The sequence below is a fragment of the Euleptes europaea genome, chromosome 1 (assembly GCF_029931775.1).
Source record: "Euleptes europaea isolate rEulEur1 chromosome 1, rEulEur1.hap1, whole genome shotgun sequence".
Classification (NCBI taxonomy): domain Eukaryota; kingdom Metazoa; phylum Chordata; class Lepidosauria; order Squamata; family Sphaerodactylidae; genus Euleptes; species Euleptes europaea.
In genome coordinates, this window is record NC_079312.1 from 64659547 (window position 1) to 64684137 (window position 24591).

The 24591-nt window shown below is 42.9% G+C and overlaps 1 protein-coding gene across 1 annotated transcript; it reads right to left on the reverse strand.

Moving 5' to 3' along the window:
- Positions 1-795: 795 nt before the first annotated feature.
- Positions 796-20522, reverse strand: FBXW12 (F-box and WD repeat domain containing 12). The gene is made up of 10 exons (XM_056860893.1): positions 20408-20522; positions 17886-17923; positions 14822-14982; positions 13270-13391; positions 10026-10235; positions 7034-7195; positions 4723-4945; positions 3730-3914; positions 3518-3645; positions 796-936 (listed from the first exon to the last, which is right to left on the reverse strand). Exons 1-10 carry the CDS (start codon positions 20498-20500, stop codon positions 837-839), a joined length of 1422 nt encoding a protein of 473 aa, XP_056716871.1. The 5' UTR covers positions 20501-20522; the 3' UTR covers positions 796-836.
- Positions 20523-24591: the final 4069 nt, after the last annotated feature.

Consider the following 24591-nt stretch of genomic DNA (forward strand, 5'->3'; position numbering starts at 1 on the left):
AGCACTTTACAGAGGGAACCTGTTGCTAGCATCAGAGAGAAGTGCAGACAAATACACCAGTAACTAGGTTTAAAGTGAACAGTGCTTGCATAAGCAGGTGGCATGAATCCTTGCCTTTGGATTATCCTAGTAAGAGAACTGGGGAGAAGACTGCAGACATGTATGATTCTCTGACTTTTTTTTAGATTAAAGTATGATGTAGTGCAGGCCTAAACACATCTTTCCAAGCCCACCGGCATCAGTGGACTAAGAATGAGGGAACTCCACATCGGAACTAATAGTAATGTAGTTGCTGTGCAGTGTAGCATGCAGCGAGACTTGCTGCAGTGGTTTCATCTGCGTCTTGTGCATATACCGTTGTCTTTGCTGGGACTGTAGAAATCTGTCTCATCCTGCCTTCAAATCTGGAAATCATTGTAAGCATGCATTGTCAACTATGATGCTTTAGGAATGAGTGTTACTTTGCAGGAAATGTGTTATAATTTGTCCTGTTCTTTCAAAAAAATGTTTTTCTCATACATTGTAATAAAATGCTTAATAAAAAAAGAAGCTATTTCAGGATAAGGGTCCCCACCCCCCCACAATGAACGTAAAAGAATGGGAACTCAAGAATTCAAAGAGTATACAAAATACAAGCAGCTGACCAAGTATTTTATTTCTGGTTATAAACATATCAATGCTTGTCTCATTCTGTGCTACTTACATCACATGGAATTTTCTGTATAATACTTAAAAAAAACGTAGTTGTGCGCCTTGTACACACAACTATAGACCCATGAGACTGTTATGCTGATTAATGTGGAGTCTCTTAGATGAATGTTAAATGGAATTAAATCTTACAAGTCAAAGCGGTACACTCTTAAAATGTCTGTTTGATCCACTCCAGCCACTACACCAGCAATGCTCACATCATCACAGGCCACGTTTGTAAAGCCTCTGGTAAAAAGGGAAGAACGTAAAATGGTCACTAAGCACTAGTATTTACAACTAAAGAATTCATAATACAATTTATCATATGCACCATTGCAAATTATGCTAGACAGTTTCTCGTTTGCAAGGAACTTAGCATTAAGGATTCTTAATGTTAAGCTATCGTGGTGACGTCTGAGGACCATATAACACAGTATGCACAGGGACTTACTGCATACTGACTTAATGGGCTTAGTGTAAGGGAAAATAGACAACCACTTCTCTGCATGCATAGAATCACTTTCTTACATCTTTAGATCCCAGCTCCTAGCGGAAATCTTGCTGTAGAGTTGAAGCATCTTTGTGTCTTAAGAGTCTTAGCACCTGTATGTGTGTTACTTATGTGCTTATTTTAAACTTAATTGGTCTTACATCAGGCAACTCACATTGTTGTCGGACATCTTCCGATTGTTTGTGCTAGTCATAATTTTAAATTATAGGTATTCTGGTCTTATTGCATTTTCATACAATTTACCTTCTCACCTCCTTTTGCATTAGATTTATTACTGGGAGTAAAGAGAGAAGTGAATGGTTTGGTTTAAGGCCACTTAAACTGTATTAGGAAAATGGATGCTTTCTAGACTATTTCATAAAACTAACCATTCTTGAAATGTGTTACTTTTCCAAATAAAGAATTAGGATTTGAGTCATCCGTGTCTTAAATGAAACCTTAAAAGAATTTGAAATATTGTTTTCTTTAATAGAACGGAACACTATTAGAATAATTTCATTCACATCAAGAAGTACAAACCATTAGAACATAAAGAAAGCAATATGGTTGTACTAAAGATGTAACAGGCAATGCTGTGCATTTGCTGGAAGCCCTAAGTGGCTTGGGGCCAGGGCAGCTGAAGGACTGCCTTCTCTCATATTGTCTAGCCTGCCAGTTAACATCTGCCACACAAGTCCTGCTGTATGTACCCCTGCTTTCAGAGGGGGCGAGTTGCATTCAGAGACGGCTTTTCAATAGGAACACCAAGCCTATTTTTAATTGCTTCATTTGTACACCGCCTTTCTCCCCAATGAGGGACCAAGGCAACTTATACCATTCTCCTCCGTTTTATCCTCACAACAAACTTGTGAGGTAGGTTAGGCTAAAAGAGTGTGATCAGCCCAAAATCACTCAGCGAGCTTCCATGGCACAAGTGGGAATTCAAACCCGGGTCTCCCAGGTACTCTGTGTGTGTGTGTGTGTGTGTGTGTGTGTGTAAAGTGCCGTCAAGTCGCAGCCGACTTATGGCAACCCCTTTTTTGGGGGGTTTTCATGGCAAGAGACTAACAGGTGGTTTGCCAGTGCCTTCCTCTGCACAGCAACCCTGGTATTCCTTGGTGGTCTCCCATCCAAATACTAACCAGGCCTGACCCTGCTTAGCTTCTGAGATCTGACGAGATCAGGCTAGCCTGGGCCATCCAGGTCAGGGCCTCCCAGATACTAGTCCACACTTTTAAAAATTACATCACACTGGCTTTCAGAATGTTCTTCCTTTTAAGGCTCTCCTGGTTGCTCTCTTTTAGGTTCCAGGCCAAAACATTTTTGTTAACCCCTTTAATTCAAAGCTTGGGTAGACCTGATAACACAATTTTAATGTGTTTTTAGTCTGGAAACATATTTTAGTGGTTTATTATTTATGGCCTTTTTGTGCTGTGGCTGGGTTTTTAATGCTGGGTTTTAATTAAATAACCCAATGTTTTGTTTTGTAAGCTGCCTTGTGCAGGTTTCCTGGAGAGGTGGCATAATTTTTTTCCTAAATAAATTGCATTTCAGTGTGAGCATTCTAGTATTTGCTTCTATTTTAGTATGATATTACTACTGCTGCATTTATTCCCTTCAAACTGTGTATTCACCATAATCAGGTCTCAGTGCCTTTTTCAAACTTGCCTAAGAACCTCATTGCTTCTTTAAAAATGACCCCTTCGTTATTTTGTCAGCCCCTTAAGCAACATATAAAACATATGCCAGTAGTTCCTTTAGTATACGAATGAGAATCAGGAAAAGGAAATTTTTGCATGCATAGGCTTACCCCAACTGAACACAGACCAGATGGCCTCATTCACACAAATAAGTGTTCTGTCAGCCATAACAACAATCCAAAGCACTGTGAGCAGGGATCAGCGAGTGTATTGAACACCAGTCTCTCTAGAGCAGCAGCCTATGGGGTTATAAGCTGCCACTAAACACCATTTAGGTACAAAAGATGCTGCTACAAATGAACTTGTCATGTTCGTTGCATTTTTTCCTTTTAGATCCTGGCCTTAGTGTTACCTTCCAGCCCTTCCAACTCTTAATTTCATAGAATCCTTTAAGTAGTAATCAGTAAGCTCTGAATGAGTGATTGCGAACTAGACTTTCAATCTGGTAAGCTGAAGCGTCAGCATTTATTGGTAGTTTTAAGAGTAGGCCACCATTATTTATTTATTTGTTAGCTTTGTACTCCTCCTTTCCCGACCGGGGTCACTCTGTGTTAAATGTTTTCCCCCATTTGAAACAGCCAGAAGATTCTAAAGCCAGCAATCAGTTGAAAACTTGGTTTAAAAAGGTAAACTTTACCTTGACCATCTATGAGATCCTCCTACTAAATGATAGCGACTAATGAGGGAAGATGTTTTGTTGTCATGTTTCCAGGTGTACACACGGAGCGAAAGGTCTAAGGATGATGTAACAACACGAAAGGGATCCTGCCAAAAAAAAAGGGTCCTTTTAATTACGTCCTCCTTATGGTACAGCACAAGTGGGAGAGAAGTAGTAGTAACAGTACATACCACCCATATTGATGTTATCATCTTCTGGTGATCTTGGAAAGTGCTTAATTCAGTCCCATTCAGAGAGTATAATTTCAACTCCATATCAAATGCTATAACAAGTGTTTGTTTACCAAATCCTGCAACGTTCTTGGCTTGTCGAAATACACATTTCTGTGGTAATCTGAAGGTTGCAACCTGTTGAGCTTTTACAGAAAGGAACAGTGAGATGCCTTGTTTCCATAGTTTTAGTGCAAAAGCTGCCTCTATAGTCTTTTCTAGGAATTGAAATTCTGTTGCTCCCCAGCCCCTAAAGATACTGCAACATTGCTCTACAACACTCCAGTCACCTTGCCCTGCCTTCTGTCAGGATTAGACCTCCATGGTGGCTGTGGTATAGTGTTACTTTGGAAAAGAGTGAAGCAGAGATAAAACTGTACTGAGTAGATAGTATATTGTCCAAGGGCTTCCATTTAGATAGTATATTGTCCAAGGGCTTCAGAAAATCTGCTTGACCAAAAGGATTATCTTCATAAGATTGAAATACGTTATCTATTACCGGTATGCATTCAGCACAATCGTGTATTAAGAAATCCAGAAAATAGAAGAGAATGGTCCCTGTGCTCATTCTGCAAGATAAAGCCCCTCAGAACATGCTGTTCTTATGATGGACAAGTCCACCTATACAAGAAAGGCAGTACTTACTGTATACTACTAAAAGTATTACTTTGATCTGCCCAGTCAGTTTTGGTGCATAAACTTTCACCATTAGTAAGTAGTTTGGGAAGGACTCAGTGATACTGAATACTGCTGCTGAAACTATGTAACACTTGAGTGGTTTTTTTCCTCCAGAATGTCAGCTGTAATGCGAAGTAGTGCATGTTACTGGAATGTTTTGAAAGAGTGACTTAGACTGAATGTTAAAGTTATGTCTTTTATATCTTTTGGACTGCTAATAAATAAAGTAACAAGTAAAAGCCTACTGCTTTAAAGCAACAATTTAAAGAAACTTACCCATAATATTCATTTTATACTTAGATTTCTGTATGGTTATATCAAAGGTTGAGATAGAGTGTTGGTAACCTTCAAGCATTAGGTCTTCTACATGCATTAGGGCTATCCTTGCTGGTTCTGCTGGTAACCAACAGGTGGCAACCACACGAGTATTGATTGGAAGAGGACTAGAAAACATCAGTTGATCGTCTTCTGGATTAGTTGCATAATGTGTATAAAGTACCTGGTATACGAAAATGAGAGCCATACATATTTGTCTCACTTCTGCAAATTATTTTAGGTGTATCCAAGGGCTGGACCATGCCCAGTGAGACTTGACTTTTTCTCTAAATGGCTGAGCTCTATGCCATATCACAAATGCACTCTGGAACTTCAGTTTCCAAAGGCATTTGTCATGTGGTATGGGAAACCATCACTCAAGAAACAGTATAGTTGCAACATTCTTTGCTTCAAAGTCATTGCCTACAATTGAAACTCCCAACTATATAACAACCTAGATAATCTTGCTAAAAGGTCTCTTTTCTGTCTAGTCACAGCGGCTCACTTGTTGGCACCACTGCTACTTTTTAGCACTTTTTCCTCTTTTCAATGCAATACGGCAGTCCGCTCAGAAAATTAAGTGCACTGACAACATGAAAATTGCTGAATGTATTAATCCTGAAATTGCTCCCTAGATTGTCAACCTTCTTTTGAAATTGAAAGACATGTCAAATTCAGTTTATGATACAGAATGGATACCTGCCTGGTAAATGGGAAAGATTGTTATCTTCGAACCTAAAGTCTTTAGTAAAAGGTAAAGCTAAAGGTCCCCTGTGCAAGCACCGGGTCATTCTTGACCCATGGAGTGATGTCATATCCCGACATTTTCTAGGCAGACTTTGGGGTTTAACGCATGGCCAATTTGTCTCGCCTTTGTGCCTTAAAAGTAGCGAATTCCCGTGGTCTAAACGCATGACTGTCCGAGGGCAGCGCATCAGACCCACCTTAGGCGCGATTTAAGCAAAAACAACAACAAAACGGGTTAAGCAATCCCTGGTTTCTAGCGATCTTTTCGATACTAAACTGTTATTTTTCTTTATTTTGCTACATTACTGGAACGCCGGCGTGCGTGTAATCACACGACTAGCCCGCTACTAACCTCCTTCTGTTCAAGCTCCCAGCCCCGACAAACAGTTGAGCTGCGGGTGAGCAAGGGCGGGGCAGGTGCGAGCCGCGCTGCTGGCTAGGAAGGGAAGTGACGTGACGGGGAAGGAGAGCTCCTTTTATGGACTTCCGGGGGGAGGGCAGAGGGTGTAAGGGGCGGAGCTTCTCTGGCCTGAATAGTAGCCAGGGAGGAAGCAGGCTGTGACCCAGGCTGGCTGAGCATAGAGTAACCTGGGTAGCCTCCGAGGGAGAGGAAAGCTCAGACTCTCCCTCGGACTGGTCTGAGGCTGAAGAGGCACCTCAAGCTCCGACCCTCTCCAGGCCAGACAGACGCCCCCCCCCCCAACCAGCCCTGTAGGGGGGGGTGCTTCACACCGTCACGATGGTATACCGGAACGCTGGTGTCCCAAGAAAAAAAAGGGAGAGAATTGGCCTTTGATTGGATAACCCCTCAGCAATGTTTGGGCAATGACACGGCGGTCACTCCACTACTATCCCACATTATATGGGTGGCTCAAATGCCTCCAGCAGCTACTTGCTTCGGACCTATAGTGGGATGGACTAGCGTCATGCATTTGACTATCCTGTCTCGGAATAAATTATTGTGAGATAAGGGAGGAGCGAACCAAGAATATTCTGCCCATGCGTTAATCCCCTTTGTTTACGGGGTGGTCTGCCAGTGCCTTGCCCAGTCATCTTCCCTTTACCCCCAGCAAGCTGGGTACTCATTTAACATCGCTGCAGTTGAGCACAGACTAAGTATTCTGGGATGTCTGTGCATGGTGATGGCAGACACCCAGAAAGCAGGAGTACACCCTACAGCTTCATAAAGAATAATCCATAATATGCAGGGATTGTGCAGCTAATGTGCAAGAGTTCCTTGATAGACAAGGTAGAAAGGTTTTCCTGAAGGTAAAGTAAAAGAGTACTGTAGTCCATAACGCATATATAGTTTGCATCCTCAATAAGGGAAGTCCAGAATGATAAGAGTGCTGATTTTTTCCCCTATATTTATTAAAAGCGTTAGTCTAACAAGGAACAAAAGTTCAGCGGTCTCAAATGTATATTTTTTACTTCCACTGTAAATACATGAGTACCCAGCACTTTTAATCAATGCTAATGAGCAGGGCAGAAATATTTAGGAAAAGGAGCAATAGCATAACAGTACCTTTGGTGCTTTGCTGTCATCCAGAGGAAGGATTACTATTGATCGGCCATCTGGTGAACAAGGTGACAAATCTACACCACAATTTGGGAATGGTTTTATGCAAGAAATCTGACCTAGAGAAGGAGCTGCCAATGTATAGATTTGTTCACCTGAAGTGGCTACCTAAATCAAAGGAGAAATATGGTTAACATTAAGGCTGAGCCAAAACCGCAATCCAGTGTAGCTTTGCTACTCACAGGTTAAAAAGGTGGGAGGCCCTATTTTCAGCAGTTTGTTGAGGGGGCATTTGAACACGGTGAAATGTCCACCTGCCTTTAGTCTCCATCATTGCTTGCTCATTGTTTTCTCCGCCTTTGGTCAAACGGAGGGCAATACATCCATGGCCTTACTCGACTGTAGTTGGGGGGGGGGGGAATCATGCCAAGCAACTGCCTCCAGGTCTACAGTCGGAGTGAACAAAACGGGGGGGGGGGGCACTTTCAAGAAACTTTTCATCTCCTTCAAAACTCTCCTTTTATGTCCCCAAACGTTTTTGCTGCTATGGGGTGAAAGGCCCCGGTAAAAAGGCGGCTTTTTTGTTTTGTTTTACGGCATACGGGAATTGGCTTAGGAGCCTCTTCCCCGCCGTCCCCGTACACTGCCAGCTCAGGAATGGGCTGTTAGGGTAGCGTGGCTTTGGGTTGCTGCTGTGAGTTAAGTGTTGTATTGAGCATGAAGAGTAGAGAGATCACTGAAGCAGGAGGGTTAATAAAACTACAAAAATATTTATGTACAAGTTATGTGGCGAATTCTTTTTAAAGCTCATCACCAGAGACTGGCCTCACAATTCTATCTTCTCCCAGATGTAGAAAAGAACTTCTCTGCCACACTACCAGGCAGAGCTACATGTGAAAATTTTCAGCTCTTTCCTGTCTACACTGTCCCTTAGCCCTCCTTTGGAAGAACTTTGAGCAGCACCTTAGAGACCCACAAGGTTTTCTAGGTATAAGCTTTAGAGAGTTAAATCTCCCTTTGTCAGATAGGGACTCTCAAAAGCTTGTATTCTGAAAATCATGTTGGTCTCTAAGGTCCTACTGGACTCGAATCTAGTACTTCTACTGCAGACCAGCATGGCTGAGAGAGCAGGGCATGCGCAAGCTAGAGGGCCATACTTCCTGTGTTCAAAAATATTTCAAGGTAAAAATAAAAAGCCACCTCCATCCCATAAATTCTAGAACTGCCCTTTCCCTCCTTTACCTCATGTTTTTAAGAGTTTAACTTTTCCCCTTAGGTTTTAAACTCCTTTTAAATCTATGTATGGAGAGCCAGGCTAGTAAAAAACTAATAGGACTAAGTTTTATTGCTTTATTGGCAAGGCAATTAGAAAAACCAAATAAAATGAATATACTCTGCTGCTATAAAAGGTCAAACCCGAGTGAGTTAACAGTGTTTCCAGAAAGGCTCTGTTTTTGGCAAATTCCTGAGGGACCCAGCTTTATTGGTGTCACAAAGAATGTATCTATTTGCTATTCAAACGTGGGCTACAGATTGCAAGAAAGTGCTTTGAATTGATGTTTGAAGTTACATTGGTGAACATGATGTTTCTAATGTATTTAGGGAGACATGGTATTTTAAAAATTTGTCTGAATATCTACATAAGCGACCATTTATCTAGCCACAGTCTGAAATGAGATAGTTGGTGCAGATTTTGGGATACGAACAGGCATCTCTACAAGCCTCCACTAAAAAGTATCATGATTTGCACCACAGTAATCTTAATACCTTATTTCTAGTAGTGATTAAAAACAGTGGGTATGCAACACGAACATTTCCTGTTAGCAGCCTGTTTGACCTCTCCCCCTGCCCCTTCCCTGTTACATAAAAAAACGTAATGCTTTCCTGCTCCTGGACTTCTATCAATCCACTCATTACATACAACTAAACCAGCTCATATTTATAAAGTAGACCTAAATACTATAGCAGAAATCCAGTACAAAGTAAATTTTGTTTTTTAAAAAAGCATTGGGAGGCCACTAACAATAACAAAGCACTTCCTTTTGTGATTTAAAAACATCTTCGATAAACCCTTTGTAGCCACACTACTCTAGCAGGACAGAATTAACTAACCGAAAGGGATTTTGATCTCTAAATTGGGTGTGGGCCCTACAGCCATAGAGAATCAGAATAAATTATCCAGAAGCAAGACATGGAAATTGTGGATTCATCTATACCAGTGGTTCCCAACCTTTTTTTGACCAGGGACCACTAGGACTTTTTTGTTCGGTGCAGGGACCCCAAGGTTCAAAATAAAAATTCCGAGAATTTGAAAATAAACTTTAATCATAACTGTTAGTTAAACATTAAACTTAGAATAATATTTGAATATATATTTTTATAATAGAGAACTTTTAATTGAAAAAATTAATTTATTATGGGTTTATAACTTTGTTTTGCGGACCTTAATTTAGTTCTCGCGGACCCCTGGAGGTCCATGGACCCCCGGTTGGGAACCAGTGATCTATACTATATACATTGGAATTCAGCTCTTCCCAGTACAAAAGAAGAAGAGTTGTTGGTTTTTATATGCTGACTTTCTCTACCACTTAAGGAAGAATCAAACTGGCTTACAATCATCTTCCCATCCCCACAACAGACACCCTGTGAGGTAGGTGGGGCTGAGACAATGTGACTAGCCCAAGGTCACCCAGCTGACTTCATGTGTAGGAGTGGGGAAACAAATCCAGTTCACCAGATTAGAGGCCACCACTCCAAACCACAGCTCTTAGCCAGTACACCATGCTGGCTCAAACAATGTTTGAGTTGAGTGGCCCTCTGGTGAACCACTTGACACCAGCTGATGGTTTGGGTCCTTGCAAATGATATTGGACAAGGTTGACCTTGGTCTGATCCAGCTTATGGTATGATTTCTGTTTCTAAGATTTTAAAACGCACTGTTCCACATTCTTAGCAAACATTGATCAAGGTAACAGGAAGCTTGTTAGACTCTACTTACCGATATGAACAGCTGATTGTTTATTGTGTAGGCAACTGCGGGGCGTAATATGGAGTCTATTGAAAATGCTCCAAGCTCTTTCCCTGTGTCCCCATGCCAAAGTTTGATTGTCCCAGGCAAACCTCTTGTGACAACCAGATTATGCTGAGGGAGTGTGATAACTTGTACTAGCCCCTTTTCCTGTTTGGGACTCGACCAAATCTGTGTACCCTGATCAAAACAATAGAAAATGCCAGCGGATGAGCACCACTTTAAAAATATGACCTTGTTAGTGCAGCCAGTATTATATGCTCGACTGCTATGCATTTTTGAAAGTATTGCATATATTGTCATGGAAAGGTCTCCTAGCACTTATATTCTAGTAGCAATTTTGTATGCTGTTGCTGTATAGAAGGTCACCTATTCATTTTTCTTTCTCTGTATTCCCTCCACTTGGCTGGAACTTGTTCTCTTGATTTTATGTCTGTTGGATCACTACGATGATTCAGTCATGTTCATTGTGTTTCAAAGTCCTGAGCTGCAGCCAAAGGGCTTTTAACCAAATTTACATAATTTCAAACAAACTGTGATCCAAAGGAAGCTCATTTTTGCTTGTCCCCAAGTCACACCTAAACGCTAAACAGAAATAGGGAGACTGGAAAATTCCACTCTCATGCAAGCTGTCTTAAAAATCACCATATGTATTCTTTTGATTCTTCCCTTCGACTTCCATTGATTTTTTTGGTCTATACTTGCACCTATACCAGCAAGAAAACAAAGTCCAGGGAGTCTTTGCATTCTCCCCATTCCATATCCAAGATGACAAATAACCAAGTTTGCAGGATAGCGGCATGTGCTTAACAGCAGACATAAACATCTGACTAGATCAGGCCCATTGTTAGTTTGTTTGGTTACACCTGCTGTAATGCCATAGTCCTTTCCCTACTGCTTCAGTAGCAGTACAAGATGGTTAGTTTGCTTCTTATCCTGTTCAAAACTAAACAGTATATATACACATTCACCATCCCCACATATTAAATTACATTTCATATTTGTGCTTTTTTTATATTACACAACTGTGAGGACTGACCCAGACTAAACTGGCAATTTCCATGGAGTGTCCCTTCCCAAAGCAGAACCCCTCCCTGCGAGTTGTTCTGCAGGGTCCCCTATCCTTAGGGTTACCAACTTCCTGCAGAAAAAAAGTCCTGCCTCCCTTAAGAGAGACTTCATAGGATGTTATGCAGATGATGCTGTTTACCTCCATGCCATGAAAAGCTTCAGCTGGCCATGTTTTTCCCCCCTCTAAGCTTGTTGACTCAGCCTTCCATCCTTCCGAGGTTGGTGAAATGAGTACCCAGCTTGCTGGGGGTAAAGGGAAGATGACTGGGGAAGGCACTGGCAAACCACCCCGCAAACAAAGTCTGCCTTGGAAACGTCGGGATGTGACGTCACCCATGGGTCAGGAATGACCCGGTGCTTGCACAGGGGATCTTTACCTTTTTAAGCTTGTTGAAAAACCTAACTTTCCATGAGAGCATTTCATAGAGATTGGTGGGCTGCAGAGGAACGGAGGCAGGAAAGGTCTGTTCTGCTGATGAAAAAATTAGCGTGGATACGACCCTTGGCTATTTCCACAGTAAAGGAAGCTCAGTTTTGAATTCAGTAGGACAGGGTGTGTGTGCAGATATGTGTAAAGGTAGGAAAATATATTATTGGGTCTCAACCATGTTTGCATACTGCGTTCTGTTTGCTTTTCCTCTCCCTGTTCTACAGTCCCTGCCCAACTGCATTGTTTTGTCTTATGAGGAATCTTTGCTGTTAGATTCAAACATTGTTATATTTTAAAATCTATTCACTGATTGCCTGAAAACCTTTATCTTACCTGTAATGTGCCTTGGGTCCCAGAGAGAAATAATAAATAATAATAATTTGCTAATATAATGGGTATGTGGAGGGTGGCTGTTAGTCCAGGAGACTGCCAGTCATCATCATCATCATTTATTTATTACGGTCAAAGACCAGTTTATACAAAAAGAGATATCATAATAATTAAAACAGAATGTCTGATATTTGGTAAAATAGTCTATTTAACATAAAAATCATTTTAGCAGCTTCTGCCTTATTGCACATGCCCTAGCACAGAATCTCGCAACCTGATAGGTAATATCTTTAACAGAATCTTCTAATAATAGAGTGGTATAGCGAACTCTGTCTCAATCTGGGAAGCTAGACAAAATTGGATCAATGAGCATTTTGCGTATGTCTTGATAAAATGGGCAGTGTAATAGCACATGTTCAACAGTTTCCACCATTCCAGATTGGCATGGACAGAGGCGGAATTCGTAAGGGAGGCTGGCATACCTCCCGTCAAGAAGAGCAGATGGAAGGGCATTAAAACGGGCTAAGGTGAAGGCTCTCCGGTGTTTAGGGTGTTCTAAGGTATTGAGATAATTTGGAGGGGCCAAAATTTTTTTACGGTTCTCCACTACTGGGACCGAGTAAGCCCTTGATCTGTCATCTTGAAGGGCAATGTCCCAAAGCCTCTGTTTGACTATTGCTTTTGCTCCTTGATAGCCAAGATTTAGAAGAGTTGTACTTGATAAACCTAAATGTTGGAGTTTATCCTCGATTAGATTAATCCATCTTGAGGATAAATTATCTGCAAAGATTAGGGGAGTTAAACCAGATGAGGACAATTTAATCTTTAACCAATAAGAAATGGCATGGTACCAGGCTCGTGTTTCTAATGGTACCATCCCGGCTTCCAGTCTAATCAGTGCATTTGAAATACATTGAGGGACACCGAATAAGGATCTGAGAAATTTTGACTGGACTACTTCTAATTTGTGAAAACTGTTATAGAGGCATATCTGCGACCCAAACATGAGTTGAGGGATCACTTTCCCCTGGAAGACTTTCATGGCAGAAGATATATGGGCACCCACTTTAGTAAGGGAGAATCTCAAAGTTGCCATGGCAGTCCTCTGGGATGTCTCAGACACTTGGGACGGCTGAGCTGACCATGAGCCAGAGGCTTGAAATGTTATGCCAAGGTATCTAAACATCTTGACTTGGTCGATCTCATGGCCGTCTATCTGCCACTTATGTTTTCTGGTCTTGTGAGAGAAGACCATGATTTTGGTCTTAGTAAAATTAATTAATAAGTGCTCCTCTTTGCAGTAAAACGCCAAAGCTCTAAGGGCGACTGCCAGTCAGGAGAAAAGAGAGGTTGTCTCTTTCCCCATTTTGGAGTTCAGCTTACCTCTTGGACATCCCATGCCTTGACAGTCCCATCACCAGATGCAGTGCACACAATAGATTTCACCTTTCCCATAGCAAATGTGTGCTCATTAGGCGACAGGTAAGCCATATCTCCTATGTCTCCTATAACAACATAGCACAGGATTTCCTTTGGAAATAAATCTGTCAGCTTGAAAATCTGTTAATTTGAGATTCACTAAGAGAATGAGCATCCATTCAAAATAAAACCTGAGCAATAACTCTGATGGGCATTTTTTTTTTTTTTTTGCTAGTATCAGGGTTGCCTTGCTCAGCATCTCATATGCCTGCAATTAAACGTTCAGAATAACCGTGAATAGAATTGGCTATGTCAATGTATTGAGGAGGGCTGAGCCAAAAGAAGCCTAATCAACTTCAGTTTGTACACAGGCTGCAAAGCAAGGGCCTCAATTTTAGAAAGGGAGGGGCTGTAAGGGGGGGAAGTTTTGCCTACCTTAGCCAATGGGAGTTACTGTTGAAGAAGTACCCGAATTATCTGGATGGTGGGACAGCTACTGAGGTGGCAGTGGTGACCTCAGCATTCTGGCTACCCTTTCTCCCAAATGGTCTATGGGTGGCCAGGCAGTGCAGTCACATTCCCCACCCATCCAGAATGAGCCACTGCAACACACAAATCACTCTGCATTGCCCTCAATGACATCATGAAGCCAAATCCAAACGGCTATCTGGAATTCTGACATAACTTCCATAACACAATCTCTTCTTGGTTGGGATCACAGTGAGAGGAAAAAGTAGGCCCAATAGCTAAAAATTACACACACACACAACCCCCACAAAAGCAGCTTGCCAGGAGTTTTAGCAAACAAGTGGAGAAAGGATGGCATTGGTGAGGAATGAAGCTCACTTAATGTATCTTCTTTTCCTCAGAAGCAGCTCCTCAGCAAGCCTCTGGAGCAGTGGTTCCCAACCTTTTTTTGACCAGGGACCACTAGGACTTTTTTGTTCAGTGCAGGGACCCCAAGGTTCAAAATAAAAATTCAGAGAATTTGAAAATAAACTTTAATCATAACTGTTAGTTAAACATTAAACTTAGAATAATATTTGAATATATATTTTTATAATAGAGAACTTTTAATTGAAAAAATTAATTTATTATGGGTTTATAACTTTGTTTTGCGGACCTTGATTTAGTTCTCACGGACCCCTGGGGGTCCATGGACCCCCGGTTGGGAACCAGTGCTCTGGAGTGTAAGTTTAAAAATTTCCCTCAGTTGAAAACATAAAATTCACTGATACCAGGATATGTGCACCAAAGACACTTCCAGACTTGCAGTAGTCACACCAAACAACTTTGTTAGGCTGAGAGAAATTTAAAATCACACTTCAGGAAGGCCATGGGGGGTAGGTGCTTCTTAATTAAGATGGCTCAGACAATTATGTGCATTCCTTTGTAACATAGCAAATTTTATCAGCCCAGAATGTAATACATAGAGTGTTGTATGTAGTAGTTTTTTGTTGTTCTTTAATTCTCTGTTCTAGGAGAGGAAGTACTGGGTTTTTGCCACACCTCATACCTTGATGTCCTCTCATGGCTTTACATGTATAGTCAACCGAAGGCCGTCCGGACATCATTTTATGCTCAATGTTAGAACGGTGGAGATAGTACTTTTTCCAGGTCTGCATTCCTGGGATCACTGAGATATTGCAGAATGCCCACTGATTTAGGCACATATTTCTGTGAATACAAACTATGACAGTATTACCTTGAAATATTGTTTCCTGCACCACTGTTTCATTGCATTACCAGTTGGCCCATCACTAGGAGCTGGTAGGTAATTCTTCACAACTACCTTATATACTTTAGATGTGTTATTGGAGGGCGGGCGGATTTCTACCTTATTCCCCAGCACTGCTGTTCTGGTCAAATGTGGAGCTACCCACCACTGCTCTGAAGAAACATTAAAAATATCAGGAACCCCTTATGTAGCTTTTCCTGCAGAGTATAGAGTTTGGCCACAAAGCTTAGAAAGCAACAATATACTACCTCTGTGATATTGAGGCAAACTGCCAAATCTGATGATTGGCTTGTGTTGAAAAGACTGCATAGAAGTGAGGCCAAACAGCGTGGACTTGCAGACAGCAGTGAAAATGCTACATTAGCACAGATGATACAGCTGGTTTTTCTAGCTTGCAATCATATATGTTTTGAAATTGTTTATTGCAACCCATTTTAACTAGGCTAAAAGAAGTCAAGATTTGTCACTGTACTAACATCCTGGACTTTCAATGCCTACACTAAGTACCTCTAAAGAATCCATTAAATGGTAAACATTCATTCTGGTTCAGTGGAAAAGGACTGTTGGAATATGTCAAAACAGTATAACACAGCCAGTCTCAAAATATAACTAGTGACAAAAAGGAGCCCATATTTTCTAAAAGTTGGCAGAGGGAAAAGACAGAAATGTGGGAGATGAATTATGTATTTAGTGCAGGTCTTAAGATACTTCTGCACCTGACACCTTCTGTTGTGTGTTGCGCCCTTCCTTCTCTTCACCCTCCAACACCTTCTGTGGGGTGATATGAAAGTCCTGCTTGCCACAGAACAGGAAGGATTGAAGGGGCAAAAAACACAATAGCGTCACAACCTTTCATTGAGTCACTAACATTAGGGTCTCTGCGATCTACCCTGGCCAACTCAATAGAAATTAATTATTCAGATCATCAGGTTTAAACAGCTAGATCCCCACACAGAAATCCTGCCCTTCCTCTCTGCACCCTCACCTAAAATTCTCATTCATGCTCTCTTCCTCTCCCCTTTATCCAAAACTCCACTTCTGGCAAGCCATACCCCTTCAGTAATATAACTGAAGCAAACTGTTGGGTCTGATTAGGTTCCCTTACCTATCCAGAACAAATTCCTTGTCCTTTTAAAGCTCTCCACATTCTTGCTGCAGTCTATCTTTCAGCTCTCTTTCTCCATGATATCCATATCCTTGGCCTTCATTTCCATCACTCTCAACTGCCCAAAAATCTCTAGCTCGATTCCATACATTCTTCCCTGGTGGTTCTACGCACAGAACTCTTCCTGAATACATATACGTTACCACCTCTGTCTTTTCGCAACAGTAGTGTTGCTACAGATACATGATGAACTTAACCTAGCTTGACTGACTACACACAAGGGGAGCCCAAAACCTCCTTGACTGCAGTTGTCAAAGTTCATCTCCAGCAGCTTTATGCAGTAGCTGCTTGTTTTATACAGCCAAGTCCAAGAACTTAAGTTTCTTAATTGACAGTTGAGGAACATAGCCCCTGAAGACATGCTTGGGTCATTAAAGTGAACTACTTATATTGCAAAGCACAAAATTGCTTGCAAGTCATTCCATGTGCCAATCTTAAAGACTCACTGTGAGGGGGTATTGCCAAAAAAACAAACATATGGAAACTGAAGATGTCTCTTCACTGATTCATAAACCACACTGGCATATGTAAAAGCTATTATGAGTAAATGAGAATACACAGCAATTCTGCTCTGCCTACATTGTATCTAAGAATGAATTCAAATTATCTCTTGCCAAAACATGCAGAAAAGACACCCCTGCAGAATCTAGATTTGAACATTTCCAAGCTCTTCTATCTTGCTGAAATGTCCATTTCATGTTGTTGTTCTGAGCACACAAGTGATACTCAAACTAAAATTGTGATGGCTAAACGCAAGTTGCCAATTTATAATCAATTGCCAATTTACAGTTTTTCTGGGATTTATGATGGCAAACAGTTATTCATGAGAATTTATTTCAACACAGCTGATTTATGTAAGCTCAATATATTTCTCTACACTACAGAAAAATATGAGGAGTTGTTTCAGCAACGTTAATTTGAGTTACTCTCTGCTAAATAATGATTAAGTTCTATAAGAATATATACATTCTAGAAACCAAGCATGACTTACATTCAACTCAATGACACCTCTTTGCATCTCTGCAATTGGATGTACCTTTAGATTGCACTACCTGTTTTTTTGCAACTGTGTGACATTTATTTGAGAACTCATCTCAAGGCTAATTAGAACAGGAGTCCTCAACATTGTGCCCATGAACACCATGGTATCAACCAGCACCTTACCTGGCATCTGCCAAATGCTTTTAGAAAGCAGGTAAGGCAAGGTGGAACTTTTGCCCAGCAGGGCTTCTGATTGGCTATGCAGATTTTTAAAAACATCTGTTGCCACCAAAACACAAAGATCTTCACTGTGTAACTGAAGGTAAGATGTGTAAGCATTTAAAAAAATATGTGTGTTCATTTTAAAGGGCATCCATAGTTTGTTTATTTACTTTTTAAAATGTACCTTATTTATTGTCTGCCTTTTTCACTTGATGGGTGTTCAAGCACAACTCAAAGACCACATTTTCCATGAAGCTGTTAGCCTAATCCATATGACCAAGTCTAATGCAATCTTTGGAAACCTGGTGTCTCCTACCTGGAACTCTATTAACTTTCCTGTTGTTGATTTTGTGTCTAGAGTTTACTTTTTATATAAACATACATGGTAATTAAAAACGAGACATTGTATGATTATCATCTATATTAATGGAATTCTTCAAATCCAGTTCTCAACAATTACAAAGATGTACTCACCTCCAAAGAGAAGCTGTCTCTGTTGCTTCGAGCCATGTCTAAGAAGGGAAATAATTATAAATTTTAGGAAGCAGTACCACATGACCCATTGAATCTAAGCATAGGATGCTAGACAAAGGTGGTGGTGGGAATTCCATAGTTTTAAGCACAGTTCTAGAAACCCCTCCTTGTGTAAACACTGAAATATGAAGCATGATTCATCCATTATTTGTTGCTTTAAAGTACTTCATCCTTCAGCATTCGCACAAAAGAAAGAGGTTTGGCCAGGCATCGGTGCCATTAAGTAGCATGATTTAGCAGAAATCCAGAGGGTGCTGTTTTTCCTGGCATGCAACTACCATGTTGGGAAAAGTAGTTCCAGTTGAATTATTGCTGGTCATACAACTGTAAAACACACAAGAACTCTCCCAGAAAAAAAGGGTCACAACCCTACAAGCTTCTTTCTAATCCCTTCAGCTTTGGCAAAAACAGGGCCTGTCTGTTTACCAGGGCTTTTGAAGGGGTTTAAATGGCAGGCATCTTTTAAGGGGCTGAGGGGGGAGGGATTTTGGGCTTGCTATTTTATCTTTGGTTTTAGCTGAGGATGTTTTAACCATTATCCTAAGCCGCTTTAAACCAAGAGGAAAGCCGGGATATAAATGTTTGAATAAATAAATAAACGTAAGCACTGATATGAACAACGTTGGACAAATCCCTTTTTGGCATTGGATACTTTGCCCCAACACAGACACTTCCAAGATGGGGCCGAATAAAAACAGCAAATATGATGTAATTTCAGATCTTTCAGAAGCAATACTAGAATACACTCAGAAAGCAATCCTGATCCAGTCTACTCAGAAGCAGGACCTGTTTTACTCACTGGGGCTTATTGCCAGGAAAGTGTTTTTCTGATTGTAGTCGTTCTTGCTCACTTTCTCACAGAGCTCTTAGATTTGGACTGAATTCCTGAATGCCAGGATAGCTGGCCTAGGAAATACTTCACTATGAAATCCTGGCTTCTGGTGTTTTGTTGTCAATCCCATGGTGGCCCACCAGAAAGTAGCCCTTGCGGGAATAAATGCCCCTGGGATCAAAGATGCAGGGCTCCTTTCACTTTGATACTCTGTCATTTTCTGTCCAGAGACTACATTAAAAAAAAAAAAAAAAAACTCGTTCCCCCCCCCCCCTGCATTTCCGACTGTAAGTATTAGACCAGTGGTTCCCAAACGTTTTGGGCCACCGCCCCCTCGGTTCTACAAACTCAACCTCAGCACTCCCTAGTGTCCCTACCCTATCCAACAACCCAGTTGAAGGGGCCCCTCTCTAGCGCCCCCTGCTGCCCCCTTGCCTCTTAGTGCCCCCTAGGTCCGTGTTGGCGAACCTATGGCACGGGTGCCACTTCCGGCACGCGTAGCCCTCTCTGCCGGCACGTGCGGTTCCTCCAAGCCGCTGGCCTTTCCGGCTCTGCCCTACCCCGGATGGGGGAAAATGTGCATCTGGAGAGTGGCAAATCCAAGGCAAAACCTCCCATGCTTGAGTGGCCTCTTTCTTTCTCCGTCCTTTTCTTTCCCTACTTTTCTTTCTCTCCCTCGCTCCATTTCTTTCTCCCTTTCTCTCTCTTTTTCTTTCTTTCTCTCCCTCCCTCCCTCCCTCCCCTTTCCCCCTCCCTTCCCTTTCTCCCTCCCTTTCCTTCTTTCCTTCCTTCCTTCTTTCCCTCCAGCGGCTTCTTCGGCGCCCTCTGGGTCAGTGCGGGCGGAGGGGCGTGCAGTCCTTTTCCACCTTTGGAATGCCCACAAGCCATCCTCCAAACACCTTTCCATTTGTCTTGATATGTAGAGAGAAAACACTAAGCAACTAGTTGCCAATCTCCAGGTACTAGCTGGAGATCTCCTGCTATTACAAGTGATCTCCAACCAATAGAGATCAGTTCCTCTGGAAAAAAATGCCACTTTGGCAATTGGACTCTATGGCACTGAAGTCCTTCCCCAAACCCTGCCCTTCTCAGGCACCACCCCAAAAACCTCCCACTAATGACAAAGAGGAACTTGGCAACCCTAGCCTCTCCCTCTGGGCCCCCTCTGGGGGTGGTATTCAGGTTAAATTGCCACACTGGCACTCGGTGATAAATAAGTGGGTTTTGGGTTGCAGTTTGGGCACTCAGTCTCTGAAAGGTTCGCCATCACTGCCCTAGGTAATCCCACCGCCCCCCAGGGGGTGGTTCTGCCCACTTTGGGAGCCTCTGTATTAGACAATCTTTAACCCTACGGCATTTCTTCAACCCTCTCCCCAATACAAATACTAGGATTAATAGTTATCAAAGATAATAAAGCACAATTTTATAAAACTACACTCAGCGACAAAAGACCAAAGAACCGGACAGGTGTTCGTATCTGAAGAGTTCTGCAGCAGCTCCTTGTATATTTGACCAGAGGGGACAGGGTAGCCCGAGAAGTTGTCTCGTTTCCGTGCCCACAGCGAAGACACGCAGCGCGCAGAAGCGGCGGATTTGGAGCCTCTGTTGGCGCAGCACAGGTCCCGGTTACCTTGTTCACTTGGGCTGCTCTGAGTAAATCCGGTGCCTCCAGGTACGAGAAAATGTGGACCAGGCAATCTAATGTCAGCGGTTCGCCGCTCATCTTCCTTCCAAGACCGCCCCACCCGAAACAAACTTCCGGGCTGGTTCTCTTCCCTCCCTGCCCTAGCGTAGTTGCTGGAGCAGTTAAGGTGGAGCTTTAGTATTCGCTTTACAGCGCCGGACAGAAGCCTATCTTTCTAAGATCGTTGACTTCAGTGGCTTGCAGGAGGGCGCACTTCTGTTTGGGATTGCATGGTTGAGGCTCTGCCCGTATCCTAGCCGCTGTGGTCTGCAGTAGCACCGTCCGATTCGAGTCCAGGAGCACCTTAGAGACCGACAAGATTTTTGAGAGCTTAGAGTCGAGTCAAAGCTCCCTTCGTCAGATACGAGTTGGAAGCTCATACCCCCAAAAATCTTGCTAGGCTTTAAGGTGCTACTGGACTCAGATCTATCTGTTGGTAAATTAGAAGTCGGGTAGTTTTGCGAGTGTTTAAAAAAAAAAAGTGCCCGACTACAATTTTACCAATTTGAGCAAACGTAAAAGGACATTAGCAGGATCTTTTTTTTTTTTTTTAACCTGATGAACACAATTGCTGCAGAAGCAGCGCTCCTTATCGTGCTTATTTGGCTACTGAAATCATTAGGCTACATAATTTTTTAATGCAGAAGTTTGATTGCAGACAATGCTCAGCTCTCTGGAATATGCCAGGGTGACCTCATCCTTTACGCACGCGCATCGAGGGTGATGTCTACGCCGCTCCTACCACGCCGCCCCCACCACCGAGGAACTGTGAGTCATTCCGGCTCGGAGATGTCCTTGCAGGGGGGTCCTGCCCTGATTAAATCACGTTAAATCCATACGCCGTGCCACTTTCCCAAAAGCGCACGTCCTCGGCCTCTCCCTCCACCCCCGAGCACCAGGCATAAAAATAATCAATTCTAATCGTTTAGGTGAAGACTTTCCCGCAGCGACTATTGTCTGTCTGCTGAATTCCTGCCTCGCGAGAAGTTGCAAGAACAAAACGACCCCTATTCCATAGCGGGGGGTGTGCGTGAGCGCGCGCGTGGGGGCGAGATGAAATCTGCAAGAAAAACGACGCCCCTGTGCCAGTTTCTTTTGCGCTTTTACTAGGAGGGAGCTCTGCAAGGATGCAGGAGCCTCTTAACCAGCCCGTTTTATTAGACTAATGCTAAGCCCTACATAGAGGCGCCGCTACTCTTCTGCAGGGATTTGAACAAACGCTTGACCTGCGCCCGAGAAAATAGACCCGCGCGCGCGCTCTGTCCTCCGCCTCTTCCTGGCCCGCCGCCTAACCAGCACAAATATTTCCGGTGTTGTTGAGCCTCCCGGGAACTGTAGTTCTTGCCAAGCCATTGCCGTACAGCTACTGGTCGAGTAGAAAAGAGCAAGAGTCCAGTAGCACCTTAAAGACGAGCAAAAATATCGGACGAAGTGAGCTGTGGCTCCCGAAAGCTCCCACCCTGCCAGAAAATATTGTTGTGAGTCTTGAAGGTGCTCCTGGACTCTGGCCCTTTTCTGCTGCCGCAGACAGACGAACGAGGCGACCCACTGGGAATTAGCTACTGGTCTGTTCGCGCTTCGAGCTTGATGGGGGTGGCTCCGGGAAGGAAATCACGGATGGCTCCCTGAGCGACGGTTCGGTTCCTACAGATGCTGTGTGGCGGTGATGAGTCGGTTGCTTTTGTTGGTCTCCTGGCCGCAGCGCCCAGGGAGGAAGGCGGAACAGCGGGGCAGCAGCACGCGCCCGCCTGGAGGGGCCGGCAGCTTTGGAGGTTCCCAGAGCATCTCCGCGGGAAGGAGGGTTTTCTCCCGCGCCTCTTCGTTTGCGCTGCTGGCTGGTTTGCAGGAAGTTAAAACAAACAAACAAACAAAAAAACATAGCATGATATTCCAAAGTGGGATTTCCCACCTGCAGCTTGAAGTGGTACCATACATTTCTTTTGTTTCTTTACAAAATGTCTATCCTGCCTTTCTGCCCTTACAAGGGCCGCCAAGGCCCTTTAAACAAACCTGATAATTTAAAACAAACCTGACAATTTAAAACAAACCTGATAAAAGAGAAAACCATTAAAATAAACCCCTCTGCCAAACATACCTCATTAGAACAACTTTAAAAAGAGGTGTTTTTTTTTAAGAGTTACAATACATGCAAAGCATAAAACATCCCCCCGCCCTGCTACTTCACCTTTCTACAACCACCTCAGTCTGCAACTGCAGAATGCATGACAACTAGCTTGGCCCAGTTAAATAGCTTTCAGGGTGAGATGCTAATCAGTTTGTTTTAAATATTGTTTTTGACAATGCCCCATTCTCCATGGCCTCTTAGAAACAAAAGGCAGTTTGACTGCAAATTTAACCTCTGCGACTGCATACCCTCCCTACACACACCCTATTTCAACTGGACACAACTGTCACCTTCAATTGCCTGTGGGTCTTTTTTACTATAGGAAAAGCTGTAGTCATTTCCTCTGAATGGCAAACAGTCTGCAACCTCTGGCTTCAAATCGTTCAGAACATGAGGGCTCTTTTCAACTCGATCTAAATTGTGGACGATGCAGCTGGAACATATATATGCTCCACATAACTGGAAATTATTGAAGAGTCCCAAATCCTCGTATGCTTTTGGGCTGCCTTCACATGGAATGAAGTGCCTCCACCACTCTCAAATGGGGGGGGGGGTGTCCTCAGAGCATCCACATAACGTCATTTTCCATCTGTACTCCTACTCTTGCCTTCTGCAGTCTCCCTTGGTTTGTTCCAGTTTTCCTGAACCTGCGCTGTTCCAGTCTTTCCAGAAATATCAGTCCACACTTATTTGACTCTTGAGAACCTTACTTGACATCACATTATTGAGAGTCAGCGTGGTGTAGTGGTTAGAGTTGGACTAGGATCTGGGAGACCCAGGATCGAATCTCCACTTTCCCATGAAACTGAGGGCCAGTCACACACTTTCAGCTTAACTTGCATCACAGGGCTGTTGTGAGGATAAAATGGAGGGGGGGGGAGAATGTTGTAAGCCACTGTGGGTCCCCCTTGGGATAAAAGTGGGGCACAGTGTTCAGGAAGTTGGAGATTTCTGAACTGCTCTGCCCACATCTCAGCACAATCCCCCCTTTCCCATCAGAACTGATTTTACCTTTACAAAAAGTCAGTATTATAGGGTTTTTACAAGCCCTCTGGTGGGGGGAGGAGAGATAGCAGTAGGGTTGCCAGGTCCCTCTTTGCCACGGGCAGGATGTTTTTGGGGTGGAGCCTGAGGAGGGTGGGGTTTGGGGAGGGGAGGGACTTCAATACCATAGAGTCCAATTGCAAGAGCAGCCATTTTCTCCTGGTGAACTGATCTCTATTGGCTGGAGATCAGTTGTAATAGCAGGAGATCTCCAGCTAGTATCTGGAGGTTGACAGCCCTAGATAGCAGGCATGAGGGATAGGGAGGAAAGAACTGAAAATCTCGCCCTGTAGATGTTCCATTGCCACTGCGAATGTTCCTGCATTTGTGGCATCACTGAGTTCCATCCTTTTTTTGCCCCCCCCATACTTGACCAGGATGCAATTTTAAATCTGTTAATAGCCATTCTGTGTTCGATGGCGCTTGTTATCTGAGAACAAGCGCCATCGAACACAGAATGGCTAAATTCTAAGTAGAGACCTATAGCTTTTATTTTAGCTTCCAACACTATGTAATATATTATCGTTAAATCATTCAACCTTTGTTATTTCCCCATTTTGTAGGGACCTGTGATGGAAACAGGAACATTCCAGGTCTACTGTTTTGTTTTGTTTTTAATTGCATTCAGTTATTATTCTACATTGGCCATTCTTTTTCTCAGCTCCCAGGTTTGCTTGAACTATATATTTCATAGTCCTGAAGGTGTGTCTCAGATTGAGTGAGGGGAAAAAAACTCTGCAAGTTCTTGGCATCTGTGAATTATGTTTCCTTCAAGAACTGCATCCCTATGTCAGTCCTGGAGTGCTTATTGTGCATTTCTAAGCCAGTGCTAGACAATAATAAATGAGGCAAATTACAGGCCAGGATGTGTTAGTGATAACTGTTTTCCACTAGAGACAGAAGCGGTGAAAGTTTCCAGCACAACAGCAGGGCGATTTCTTCCCTTGCTTGGTGAGACAAC

Bases quoted from the DNA above. Each gene is read 5' to 3' on its own strand.
- FBXW12 (XM_056860893.1), bottom strand. From the start codon at position 20,500: ATGAGCGGCGAACCGCTGACATTAGATTGCCTGGTCCACATTTTCTCG. The intron at 17,924-20,407 runs GTAACCGGGACC...TTCCCTTCTTAG, and splicing joins GAGCAGCCCAAGTGAACAAG to ACATGGCTCGAAGCAACAGA. The intron at 13,392-14,821 runs GTATGAGGTGTG...ATGTTGTTATAG, and splicing joins AGCCATGAGAGGACATCAAG to GAGACATAGGAGATATGGCT.